This window comes from Geotrypetes seraphini, chromosome 4 (genome assembly GCF_902459505.1).
Source record: "Geotrypetes seraphini chromosome 4, aGeoSer1.1, whole genome shotgun sequence".
Classification (NCBI taxonomy): Eukaryota; Metazoa; Chordata; class Amphibia; order Gymnophiona; family Dermophiidae; genus Geotrypetes; species Geotrypetes seraphini.
Genome location: NC_047087.1, coordinates 2,579,466 through 2,593,314, shown reverse-complemented (window position 1 = coordinate 2,593,314; position 13,849 = coordinate 2,579,466). Strand labels below are relative to the sequence as shown.

General features: G+C 44.7%; 1 protein-coding gene across 4 annotated transcripts in view; it reads right to left on the bottom strand.

Annotated features, from left to right (window-relative positions):
* DHX38 (DEAH-box helicase 38) overlaps positions 1-13,849 on the bottom strand; it is a 370,469-nt gene that overhangs the window by 82,265 nt on the left and 274,355 nt on the right. For all 4 annotated transcript variants that reach the window (XM_033942501.1, XM_033942499.1, XM_033942500.1 and 1 more), the window contains 2 exons: positions 11,286-11,398; positions 10,886-11,094 (listed from right to left, as the gene is read on the bottom strand). In XM_033942501.1, coding sequence (XP_033798392.1) covers positions 10,886-11,094; positions 11,286-11,398 — 322 coding nt within the window. The remainder of the gene's footprint in view (positions 1-10,885; positions 11,095-11,285; positions 11,399-13,849) is intronic.

The following is a 13,849-nucleotide window of genomic DNA, read 5'->3' as shown; positions in this document are numbered from 1 at the left end:
AAGGAGGGAAGGGAGAAGGGGTACTCCTGGACAAGGGAGGGGAAGGGGCTACTGCTGACAGGGGAGAAGGGAAAGGGAAGGGACGAGAATTACTGTTGGATAAGGGGAGGAGGAAAGGGAGAAGGGAGGGGAAGGGGATACTACTGATAGGGGAGAAGGGGAAGGGACAAGAATTACTGTTGGATAAGAGGAGGAGGAAAGGGAGAAGGGGTACTCCTGGACAAGGGAGGGGAAGGGGCTACTGCTGACAGGGGAGAAGGGAAAGGGAAAGGACGAGAATTACTGTTGGATAAGGGGAGGAGGAAAGGGAGAAGGGGTACTCCTGGACAAGGGAGGGGAAGGGGATACTGCTGACAGGGGATAAGGGGAAGGGACAAGAATTACTGTTGGATAAGAGGAGGAGGAAAGGGAGAAGGGGTACTCCTGGACAAGGGAGGGGAAGGGGCTACTGCTGACAGGGGAGAAAGGAAAGGGAAGGGACGAGAATTACTGTTGGATAAGGGGAGGAGGAAAGGGAGAAGGGGTACTCCTGGACAAGGGAGGGGAAGGGGAAACTGCTGACAGGGGAGAAGGGGAAGGGACAAGAAATACTGTTGGATAAGAGGAGGAGGAAAGGGAGAAGGGGTACTCCTGGATAATGGAGGGGAAGGGGCTACTGCTGACAGGGGAGAAGTGGAAGGGACAAGAATTACTGTTGGATAAGAGGAGGAGGAAAGGGAGAAGGGGTACTCCTTGGCAAGGGAGGGGAAGAGGATACTACTGACAGGGGAGAAGGGGAAGGGAAGGGACGAGAATTACTGTTGGATAAGGGGAGGAGGAAAGGGAGAAGGGGTACTCCTGGACAAGGGAGGGGAAGGGGATATTGCTGACAGGGGAGAAGGGGAAGGGACAAGAATTACTGTTGGATAAGAGGAGGAGGAAAGGGAGAAGGGGTACTCCTGGACAAGGGAGGGGAAGTGGATACTGCTGACAGGGGAGAAGGGGAAGGGACAAGAATTACTGTTGGATAAGAGGAGGAGGAAAGGGAGAAGGGGTTCCCCTGGACAAGGGAGGGGAAGGGGCTACTGCTGACAGGGGAGAAGGGGAAGGGACAAGAATTACTGTTGGATAAGAGGAGGAGGAAAGGGAGAAGGGGTACTCCTGGACAAGGGAGGAGAAGAAGATACTGCTGACAGGGGAGAAGGGGAAGGGACAAGAATTACTGTTGGATAAGAGGAGGAGGAAAGGGAGAAGGGGTACTCCTTGGCAAGGGAGGGGAAGGGGATACTACTGACAGGGGAGAAGGGGAAGGGAAGGGATGAGAATTACTGTTGGATAAGGGGAGGAGGAAAGGGAGAAGGGATACTCCTGGACAAGGGAGGGGAAGGGGATATTGTTGACAGGGGAGAAGGGGAAGGGACAAGAATTACTGTTGGATAAGAGGAGGAGGAAAGGGAGAAGGGGGTACTCCTGGACAAGGGAGGAGAAGAGGATACTGCTGACAGGGGAGAAGGGGAAGGGACAAGAATTACTGTTGGATAAGAGGAGGAGGAAAGGGAGAAGGGGTACTCCTGGACAAGGGAGGGGAAGGGGATACTGCTGAAAGGGGAGAAGGGGAAGGAACAAGAATTACTGTTGGATAAGAGGAGGAGGAAAGGGAGAAGGGGTACTCCTGGACAAGGGAGGGGAAGGGGCTACTGCTGACAGGGGAGAAAGGAAAGGGAAGGGATGAGAATTACTGTTGGATAAGGGGAGGAGGAAAGGGAGAAGGGGTACTCCTGGACAAGGGAGGGGAAGGGGATACTGCTGACAGGGGAGAAGGGGAAGGGACAAGAATTACTGTTGGATAAGAGGAGGAGGAAAGGGAGAAGGGGTACTCCTGGACAAGGGAGGGGAAGGGGCTACTGCTGACAGGGGAGAAAGGAAAGGGAAGGGACGAGAATTACTGTTGGATAAGGGGAGGAGGAAAGGGAGAAGGGGTACTCCTGGACAAGGGAGGGGAAGGGGATACTGCTGATAGGGGGGAAGGGGAAGGGTCAAGAATTACTGTAAGGGGAGGAAAAAAGGGAGAAGGTACTGCTGACAGGGGAGGAGGAACATTGGAAGGAACAGCTGGCAGGAAGATTAGAGGAGGGGAAGGAGTCAGGATGGAATGGAGAGATCAGATGAGGGAAAGGGGAGAGACAGAGGAATGACAAAGAAGAGAGAGATTGATGCTGGGAAGTGGAGTCAGATGAAAAATAAGGAAAGAGGGACAAAGATGCTAGATCTGGTGTAGGAGAGAGGGGCATAGAAAGAACAGCGATACCATATGGGAGGGGGAGGGGTAGAGGGCAGACAGTGGATGGAAGAGGCAGATGCTGAATTGAATTGACAGAGGGCAGACGCTGGATGGAAGAGAGTGAAAAGACGATGAAAGCAGAAACCAGAGACAACAAAAGGTAGAAAAAAATAATTTTATTTCTATCTTGTGATTAGAATATATCAGATTTAAAATATGTATCCTGCTAGAGCTGATGTTAGACATAACTGGGGAGTGCAAAGCCCAGGCAGTGCGTCTTTAGCTTCCAGCTGGCTTAGGGCTCTCTCTAACCATGAGGCAGTTGCCCTAGTTGCACTCTCCCTAACACCATTCTTGCCATGTGTGACTGCGGTATTCTGTTAGCATGATATTTGTGTAGCATTCTGTAATAATTTGGCTTATTCAGTTTTCTTGATAGTAGAGGGGATATATGTGAAGGGGAGGGGATACGGGGGTTTTGTTGATCCTTGCCCTGTATTATTTATATTTATAAAATGACAATTGTACAGAATATTGTTTCTTTTTATATTTTAATAAAATATGTTCAATATAAAATCATAACTATTTGAGGCTTGTGCGGAAGGGATCAGATGGTTAACGGGACCGAGTTCGCGGGGACGGGGCGGCAATGGGGTTTTTAAAAATTTCAGTCTTATTAGTTTGCCGGTCCACGAAATAATTATTTTATTTCCACCGGTCCATAGGTGTAAAAAGGTTGAAGAACACTGCTCTAATGGACCGAAGCTTCCAAAAAGTAAAAAAAAACCTTTTTAACCAAAGAGTCCAACTGGTCTTTCATGGTTAGGCCCTGATCCAGCGTTATGCCTAAGTTTGTTGATGCACAGTGGTGTTTTAGTATCTAGTGGGTGTGACGAAGCTACGAAGAATTTTGTTTTTTCTGAATTAAGCTTCAGTCTAAATTCAGTCATCCATCGTTCCATCGACTTTAGTACTTCTGTTGCATGGAGTAACTTCTGAGAGAGAGGTAGCGAATGGGATGATGATCGCAAAGTCGTCTACGTAACTGAATCATTTTATCCCTAGTTGGGACAGTTGTGTACCTAATGATGACATGTAAACATTGAAAAGCAATGGGGATAGTGGTGACCCCTGTGGGACACCAAATGGGTTACTCCAGGTGTCCGAGAGATTGTAATTAATAATAATAATAACTTTATTTTTGTATACCGCCATACCCAAGGAGTTCTAGGCAGTTTACATTTGATTAACAAAAAAAATTACAAGTGGTTTAAAAACAATTGAACACTATTAGAAGCAAGCAATAAATTACAAGTGGTTCGAAAACAATTGAACAATATTAGGAGCAAGGAAGTAGTTGAAGTTAGAAGAGAGAGGGGGGAGTGTAGGTCAAGGGGGGGGTTGGAGGTGGGTAGGTTGGGAAAAGAGAGGTGGAAGGGGGCAGGAGGAGATTGTTGTTCATTGGAGAGGGGTGTTAGGTGTCTTGTCCATGGATTAGGTGAGTTTTGAGAGATTTTCTAAACCCGAGGTAGGTGGGGGCCTCAAGGACAATTTGGGCTAGCCATGGGTTCAGTTTGGCAGCCTGGAAGGCGAAAGTTTTATCAAGGAGTCACTCCAAAAGATTCCTTGATAAAACTTTCTGTACTAAGGGAGAGGTTGAAGAGCGCGGACAGTGGCTCCGCCAAGACATCACTCAGCTCCCTAAGCACCTAAGGACATGGGAAGGAGGCACTGGGAGCACTAAAGACAGAAAGGGGCACTAAGGACACGGGAAGGAGGCACTGGGGACACTAAAGACAGGAAGGGGCACTAAGGACATGGGAAGGAGGCACTGGGGACACTAAAGACAGGAAGGGGCACTAAGGACATGGGAAGGAGGCACTGGGGACACTAAAGACAGGAAGGGGCACTAAGGACATGGGAAGGAGGCACTGGGGGCACTAAAGACTGGAAGGAGGCACTAAGGACATGGGAAGGAGGCACTGGGGCACTAAAGACATGGGAAGGAGGCACTGGGGGCACTAAAGACAGGAAGGGGCACTAAGGACATGGGAAGGATGCACTGGGGGCACTAAAGACATGGGAAGGAGGCACCGGGGGCACTAAGGACATAGGAAGGAAAAAGGAAGGGAATAGAAAGGGACAATACTTGGGCCTGAGTGCAGAAAGAAAGAAATGAAAGAAAGGATACACAGACAGAAGGAAACGCAACCAGAGACTCATTAAATCAATCACCAGACAGCGAAGGTAGGAAAAATGATTTTATTTTCAATTTAGTGATCAAAATGTGTCAGTTTTGAGAAGTTATATCTGCTGTCTATATTTTACACTATATTTGTCTATTTTTCTATAGTTACTGAGGTGACCGAGCTTGCGGAGATGGGGCGGAAACAGGGTTTTAAAATTTTAGTCCTAGTAGTTTGCCGGTCCACAAAATAATTCTTTTATTTCTGCCGGTTCACGGGTGTAAAAAGGTTGAAAAACACTGATGTAGAGTATGCCGGCTTTCTTTTTCGCCCAGCCGCACGCGTTCAAAAAGCCACGCTTGCGCGGCTGCTCGAGTTGATCAATCTTCTCCTCTCTTACAACTTCCTGTTTCCGGTTGCGTCAGAGGAGAATATTGAACAAATGAGCACCCGCACATGCGGCTGGGCGAAAAAGAAAGCCGGCATACTCTACATCTAAGGTGAGATGGAGGGAGGGAGATGGCGGAACACTGCAATCGGTTGGGTGTCTGCTGTTTTTGTATCACTGCCTGCCTGCGCTCACGTTCCAGATCCTCCTGCATTTTTAGTGTGCACAATTGATCTGATTCGAGCTATAGGTGAACATAGGGGACACGTCATTGCAAGGGAGGACAAGTCAATTGATTTATTTTATGTTCTGTTTTTACTACAGGGCAGAGGCACTGAAACAGATTCTCAGTGCAGTAGTAGTAGTGGCAGGACTCTCTTCTGTCTTCATGGTGTTTCGCAGTACTGAGGCTTCTATGGATGCTGCAGGGACGGTGACGGGGCGGTGAATGGGATGGCGGTGACGGGGCGGTGAAGGGAACGGCGGTGACGGGGCGGTGCAGAGGATGGTGGGCCGGGGACAGTACAGTGACGGGGACAGATTATTTTCCCCGTGTCATTCTCTACATTAAAGCATGCTGCAAAGTAAATCTGCATGACCAAGTTCTGGCATTCAGATTTCACCATTAAAAGTTAGTTTGACTCCATCATGTCAAAATCAAACTACATTTCAGCTGATGCTCATCTATTTGGATGGGGTTCCAAGACTATTTCTAAATATTTGGAGCGCTATCCATTCACTGTCAGAGAGTTTTCAAATAGAAACATCAAAGCCTACAATGACTACTCAGCAGGAGTCATATTGCTAAGATCAAAAGCAAACTGGAATATTATCCATGGAGTCAGAAAACAAACATCTAAAGATCTGCAGGCACTTCTCACTGTAGCTGATGTGAGGTTTCAAGCACCAGCCATCAGGAAAAGAGAAAAGGGGACAGCTAGGAAAAACACACTGTTGTCTAAAGAGCACTGCTGCCATCCTTGCTTTATGGTTTATTTAGAATTTGCTATGGTGCCTGGTCCTGGTATTTTCTTATCTTCATTTTTTTTTCCTGTGCTACGGTCTTCTTATCATCCTGTCAACTCTTGTTTTGTTTTGTTTTTTGGAATTTTTTATTTATATTATTCAACAAAATTTTACAAGAATACATCTTGTTACATTAAATACAGGAAAGAAAGAACAATACAGAAGTATTACAGATTCATACTTATGAAAATAATTTTTCCTTTCTTAGACCACCATAATAGGGGGATGGTCAATCGAAAATTTTTGAGAGAAATTTAACGAGGAACTTAATTAAACAATTAGGCTTTATGTTCTAAACACCAGCTATTAATTTCAATTTCCCCTCAGTCCTTGATGATTTTCTTTACATCCAAGAATTCCTTCAGGTGATTAGGAGAAAAAAATGTATATTTAACTCCCAAATACCTAACTAAGCATTTACAGGGGTATGCTAATAAGAAAGTTGCTCCCAATTTTATAGTATCTTGACGCATAGAAAGAAATTCTTTCCTTCGTTCTTGTGTAGTCTTTGCGACATCAGGATATATCCAAACTTTTTGCTCCCCAAATAATTTCTGTGAGTTTTTAAAGAATAGTTTCATAATCATGTTCACGTCTTGCTCAAAAACGAATGATACTAAGAGCGTAGCTCTAACATTATCAGTAGTAATTGTTTGTTCAAGAAGAGCAGTCACATTAGCAAATTCTATTTCATTATTTTCCCTCCTTATCTCTTTCTCAATCTCGTCTTCTCCTTCTTGTCTTCCGGGTATCTTCTTATTTGGTAAATAGTAGATTTTATTTATAGGGGGTATACAATTTGACGAAATCTTTAAATTTTCAATCAGGTATCTTTTTAATAAGTCCAAAGGCAATATACCCGGAATTTGAGGAAAATTTAAAATACGGAGGTTCAAACACCTGTTAAAATTTTCAAATTGCTCCAATTTCTTATTTATAAGGAAACTATCTTTAATTGAAGCCACCATGAATTGTTGTAAATGCAGTATATCCTCCTGCATCTGCTTAGTTTGAGCACTAGAATCCCTTTTCATTACTTCCACAGTTTCAGTCAGCAAATCCAATTTTTCCACTATTTTTGTTACCTTTTCAGATGATTTTTCCATTTTTGACTCCATCCGCTGAAGCAAAGACCAGATGCCTTGAAGAGAAACCTCTGTCGGAGAGGACAAATCCCCCTCTCTCTTGTTAGCTTCCATCAGCAAACTGTCTCCAGACGCTGTGCCCTCGTCGGGAGACCCCGCGCCTCCACTTCCGGGATCGGGTGTCTCTCGCCACATCGTTCCGGCAGCCGCTGGACACGGAGGAGTATGGGAAACCGGAGGAGACAGCGATGTCTCTATGCCCGAAAGGGCAAGCGACTCCCTCTCTTCGCCGCCCAACGCCGGGCTCTCTACTCCGGATATTGCTGGTGCCGGAGGAGCCGAAAAGAAGCTATCCATCGTTAGCTGCCGGGGGGTAGACGCCAAGGCCGGCGAGGAAGGTCCCCTGACCACCCCTTTTCTCTTCGGAGGCATAAGGAGAACGAGGTAAATAAATCAGGCAAAAACTGAAGCTAAACGAGGAGAGATCTTAACGCGTCTCTCACAGCTCCTCACATCGCCGCCATCTTGACCCATAGATAATCGTCAACTCTTGTTTTTTGCCCGTTTTGTCTTCCCCCTGTGCTACGTTCTTTTTATTATCCTCTTGTTTCTTCAACTCTTGTTGTTTGTCCGTTGTGTCTTCCCAGCATTTTTCCCACTCAGTATCTTCTCAGGATACCTTCTTCCGAATCATCGACACCTATTAGACTGTCGGCTTTCCCCTTCTTAGTTTAAAGCCTGCTCTATTCCTCTCCTGACGTTGTTTGCTAGAAGTCTAGTTCCCGCCGTGCTCAGGTGTAGTCCATCTCTCCTGAAGAGCTTGTTCTTGCCCCAAAACATTGTCCAGTTACTCATGAAGTAGAACCCCTCTTCCTCATACCATCTCCTCATCCACGCATTTATTGATTGTAGTTCCGTCTGCCTCTTTACATCTGCCCTCGGTACTGGTAGGATCTCTGAAAATGCTATCTTCTGAGTCCTCATCTTCAACTTTCTTCTCAGAATCTTGAACTGTTTGATCAGTGCGTTCCTGTTATAGTCTCTCCTGCTGACATCATTTGTCCCAATGTGGATCATCACTGCAGTCTCTTCCATCTCTGCTCCTTCTAGGATCCTTTCAATTTTGTCGATGTCTTTGGTTCTTGCTCCTGGGAGGCATGTCACTAGCTGATCCTCTCTCCCTCCTACTATGTTGCTATCTACTTGCCTTAGGAATGAGTCTCCCACTAGGATTGCAGACTTTCCCTTTTTTAGTTTTTGCTCCAGTCGCAGGTCTGTGTCCTCAGTGTACTTTAACTGCTACCTCATCCAGGCATCGGTAAGACCTTGCCTACTCTTCCTGCTGGATTCCTCTATGGGCTTCTTCTTCCTTGTAGTCAGATTGCTCGTGTCCTCCATTCCATGTGGGTATATCTTCGTCCTTCTTACGATGTTCGTGTTCTTGTTCTTCCACTCTCATGTAGGCTTCCTCGATGAGCTCCCTGACTTGTTCTTCGATGTGCCTCTCTCTCATAGGGTCTTCAGCTGTCTTGAATAGGTCTTCTGTGATGTAAAGTCCCTCCAGTTCCCGAATCCTGTACTTCAGTCGACTTCCTTCTTCAAGCTTTTCAGCTCCTGACACCGACCACATACATATGGCAGTCCGTGCAATACACTGGGAAACTCATCCTCTGGATTCCCTTTGTTTCCATTGCTGTCCATCTTTTTGGTGTACTCTCTATTATTGCACTGTTACCTTTTTGCTTGTGTGTGTGTCTGCCTCTTCTTTACCTTCTGTGCCTGCCGCTTCCTTTCTTTGCTGTGTGTGTTCTCTTGTGTCTGCCTCTTCCTTGCCTTCTGTGCCTGCCTCTTCCTTTCTTGGCTGTCTTTTTTTTGCCTGTGTGTGCTGTCCTTACCTTAGCTTGTATGTGTGTGCTCTCCTCTGTACCTGCCGCGTCCTTACCTTGGTGTCCTTAGGTGTGGTGACTCGGCCCTTCTTGAGACCTTTCACAAAGGCGCTCTCGCTAAGGCGAGCGCCTTTGCCGTGCGCCGAACGGCTGCGCGCCGTTGGCTTCTCCTCTTTTAAGGGGGAGGTCGGATAATGATTCTGGCGACGCAGTGGGGTGGGCGGAGCTTACTCTCGCCCCTAACTTCCTGCTCTTGCTATCGGCTTTTATTTTCTGGTCTTCGCTTCCCTCCTTCCTTCTCCTCTTCCTGCCTGCTCCTACTAGCTCTTCTCCTCTTGCTGCCTGTTCACTCTCTCACCCGAAGCTAGGCACCTCGCGCACCATTAGCTCCTCCCCTTTTAAGGTGGAGGTCGGATGATGATTCTGGCGACGCAGTGGGGGTGGGCGGAGCTTACTCTCACCGCTGCCCCTAACTTCCTGCTCTTGCTATTGGCTTTTGTTTTCTGGTCTTCGCTTCCCTTCTTCCTTCTCCTCTTGCTGCCTGCTCGCTCTCTTACCCGAAGCTAAGCACCTCGTGAGCCGTTGGCTCCTCCCCTTTTAAGGGGAAGGTCGGATGATGATTCTGGCGATGCGGTGGGGGTGGGCGGAGCTTACTCTCGCCACTGCACCTAACTTCCTGCTCTTGCTATCAGCTTTTGTTTTCTGGTCTTCGTTTCCCTCCTTCCTTCTCCTCATGTCCCATCTCTAAAAATCATTAGTACCTTTCATTTGAAACTTTAGCCCCTACAATATGGAATTCGTCACCATCATATTTAAGGGTGGAGCAAAATCTAGATAAATTTAAAGGCAACCTTAAAAGCTTCTTATTTAAAGACGCTTATGATTGCTAATCGATCTCTTGCTCCTTCCTTGCCACATTCTGTTTTTACTCATATTCAACATCAATATGATTTCTCCTACTTCCCTTTTGGTTTTAACCTTAATTGTCCTCTCTCCTTTTAAAATTGTATTTCTCCCCACTTTCCTGTTGTTTTCATGTAAGTAAAGCTGTGTCTTAATAAGTCTGTTGATTGTTCCTCATTTTAATTTTTATTGTCAAATGCTTACTATTTATGATTAGTGTTTTATCAAATTTTAATAAAACTTGAAAAACTTGATGTCTATCTCAATAACAGACTATGGACTTTTCCTCCAGGAACTTGTCCAAACCTTTCTTAAAACCAGCTACGCTATCCGCTCTTACAACATCCTCTGGCAACACGTTTCAGAGCTTAACTATTCTCAGTGAAAACAAATTTCCTCCTATTTGTTTTAAAAGTATTTCCCTGTAACTTCATCGAGTGTCCCCTAGTCTTTGTAATTTTTGACAGAGTGAAAATAAATCCAAACAAAGAAAAATAGACCAAGGAAATTAAGAAATAAAACGGTATGAAAAGATATCCCTGTATCATGCTTTTGCTACTTCAGCTGAATAGTTGACAAAGGTGAGGTAGTAGCATCAGACCTGGGAGAAGGGGGTGGGACACTAGTTTTAGAGGAAGGAGGGAGAAGAGTCCAACTTCTTCCTCCCCTCCAAACAAGAAAACTATGCTTATAGCTGCTAGTGACTGCAGAGGAAAGTATAAGGAACAAATGTCTTTAAAGGAGGAAAAAAAGCTCAAAGCAAACATCAATTTATACATGATACCCTGTTTCACACAGAAACCAATCCACAAAATAATGTCACTCCTCAGGACACATCCTTTCCCTCATCATGTGCGATGCCTATATTACTGCCTCACCTTGAGAGCATCCATATTATTCTGCTTGGTATTACTAGTTTCAGTCTGTAGCTCGTGGTTTTACCCGCTAATCTGCCTCTTGCTACTTATGTCCTGCATCAATTTAAGCATTAGGCATCAATTTATCACTCAGCATGGACATTAGCCATGTTGCACTTGCTCCAGTACCTGGTAGGGGTGATGATTACACTAGGCTTAGCTCCTCCTCTCCAGGGTTTACCCATCTTCATCCTCTCTCACCCCCTTACTCCTTTCCCTACTACCCTCCCTCACCTGTGTTATCCAAAGCTCCCAGGATCCAAAGCTGGTACATTGAGTTCAGCATATTGTCCTCTGGAGGTGGATCCATGAAGTGGAACTGCAGCAGGTCCTGGACACCAAGAGACTTGAGCAGCAGCACCACATTGGCCAGGTTTGTACGCTGGATCTCAGGGACAGTAGTGCAGAGCAATTCATTCTTGTAGGCACTTTGTGTGTATAGCCTGGGGAGAGCAGAGAACGACTCTTAATGTACACACGCTACATTGAGGAAAGCTACCCCACACTCAGCCTGGCCTCCAATATACTGGAATTTGGGGGAAGCCAAATTTGGTTTTCTCACAAACGGTTCTCCTCTATGAGCCTGGCTGCATGGAAAACAGACATCTCATAAGAAAGAAAGGGTAATTCATACCTGAAGCACTGTCCTGGGCCTGTCCTGCCAGCTCGACCAGACCGCTGATTGGCATTGGCTTGGCTGATGGGGTAAATCTGCAATGCATCCATTCCTATTCTAGGATTGAAGACCTAAGAGCAGGTAAGTAGAATTAATGGGAGAAAGGATTCAAAAAAAAGAAAGTGAAAGGAAAAAAAAAAAAGAAGCCAGAGTAATAGCACAGAAATCTCTTTCTAGCAGTTCAAGAGCAAGTAGTCCAAGCCATCCCCTCAAATTATACCTATGTTAAGTAAGAAACTACCTAAACTAAAGGTAGACAATTTTGATGTGGCCAAATGGGAAACATCCAAAGGTACTGAAGAAATTTAGGGAAGTTCACCTAGCTCCACCTTTTTAATGTCTCTATAGAGTTGGGATGGTCCTGAAGACTTTAAAAGGGTAAATGCAGTGCCACGCCTAGGGTTACCAAACGCCTGGATTTCCCCAGACATGTCCTCCTTTAGAGAACATGTACAGGGGTCCGGACAGCTTTTCAAAACCTGGCACTTTGTCCGGGTTTTGAAAAGCTTCCCAACAAAATTGCATCGGGAAGGGGCATCCATGTATGCGTGGACACAGCACAAGTGATGGTATTATGTCACAATCGCCCATGCGCGGAAGCCGCATGGGAGTGGGGCTGGGAGGTGGAACAGGGCATGACAAAGGCAGAACTGGGCTGTCCTGGGGGTGTGGCCATGGGTCTGGATTTTCCTGAAGGAAAATCTGGTAACCCTAACCACGCCTCAAAAACAGAAAGGAGGAGGAGTTTGGATCTACAAGCCAGTTAGTGTGACCTTTGTTGTGAGTAAATTAATGGAAAGGGGGAGGCCACAGAGAGCCAAGTGTTTAAGTTTTATTTATACTTGATATATCACTCAATCAGCAGCAGCATCTAAGCAGTTTAGAATCACAATGTGCTAAAAAGATTATATGCTATCTCCTTTTCTTGTCAGGCCGCTTCTGTGTGGTCTATCTTGCCAATTCAAATACGAACTATAGTAATGCTTATGATCTTTGAAAAAACGCTCAAAACTGTCTTGTTTCAGAAATTCAATCTTAGTCATTTTTCTCAATGGAGGAGAGTAAACAGTGGAGTGCCACAGGGGTCTGTACTGGAACTTGTGCTATTTAACTTATTTATAAATGATCTGGAAATTGTAACGACAAATGAGGTGATTAAATTTGCAGATGACACTAAACTGTTCAAAGTTGTTAAAACGCATGCGGATTGTGAAAAATTGCAGGCGGACCTTAGGAAATTGGAAGACTGGGCGTCCAAGTGGCAGATTAATTTTTTTTCTTTTTTTTAAATTCTTTATTCATATTTAAAAACTTACAATAAGTGTATCAGTGTATAAAAACATTTTAAACTCAGATACAACACTTAATAATCCAGTTCAGAATTTATCCCTTCCTCTAATCAATAACAATCTTTAAACAAAGAAAACATATATTAATCCCCATCCCCACATTCCTTACATTTATACAAAGACCAAAATCTACCCCATCCTCCCCCCTCCTTTGACATGAATAGCTAAGGGGAAAAATAATATTCATTCATTACAATAATTTGTTAAGGGCTCCCAAATATCCTGAAATTTTCTAAAATTCCCCTGCTGTGTGGCTATTACCTTACCAATTTGTATATATGCGACATAAAGAGTTCCACCAAAAACTATAATTCAGTCTACCCCAATTTTTCCAATTACAGTAATCGTAATCTGTTGTATGGCAACCCCTGTCATAATAAGTAAAAGTTTATTATTGTTAGAGGATATTTGACTTAGCCCTCATTGACATGCCAAACAGTACAGTATCATATGATAATGCCACCGGATTTTCCAATAAACAATTTATTTGACCCCATAATGATTTCCAAAAAGCCAAAATCAATGGACAGTAGAATAGCAAATGATCTAAAGTCCCAGCTTTGAGATGAGAGTGCCAGCATCTATTAGACTTAGAGCTATCCAACTTCTATAAAGGAACCGGGATCCAAAATGCTCTATGTAACAGAAAAAAAACAAGTTTGTCTCATAGATGCAGACACTGTACATCTCATCCTCCAAGTCTAAATTCGTGGCCATTGAGATGGAGTAATTTGATACTTAATCTCAATGCTCCAAATGTCCCGAAGACCAGATGAAATTTAATGTGGACAATTGCAAAGTGATGCACATTGGGAAGAATAACCTGAATCACAATTATCGGATGCTAGGATCCACCTTGGGGGTTAGCACTCAAGGAAAGGATCTGGGTATCATCGTAGACAATACGATGAAACCTTCCGCAGCTAAAAAAGCAAACAGGATGCTGTGAATTATTAAAAAAGGGATGTTAACAAGACTAAGAATGTTATAATGCCCCTGTATCACTCCATGATGTGACCTCATTTGGAGTACTGTGTTCAATTCTGGTTTCCTTATCTCAAGAAAGATATAGTGGCACTAGAAGAGGTTCAAAGAAGAGCAACCAAGTTAATAAAGGGGATGGAACTCCTCTCGTATGAGAAAAGACTAAAACGGTTAGGGCTCTTCAGCTTG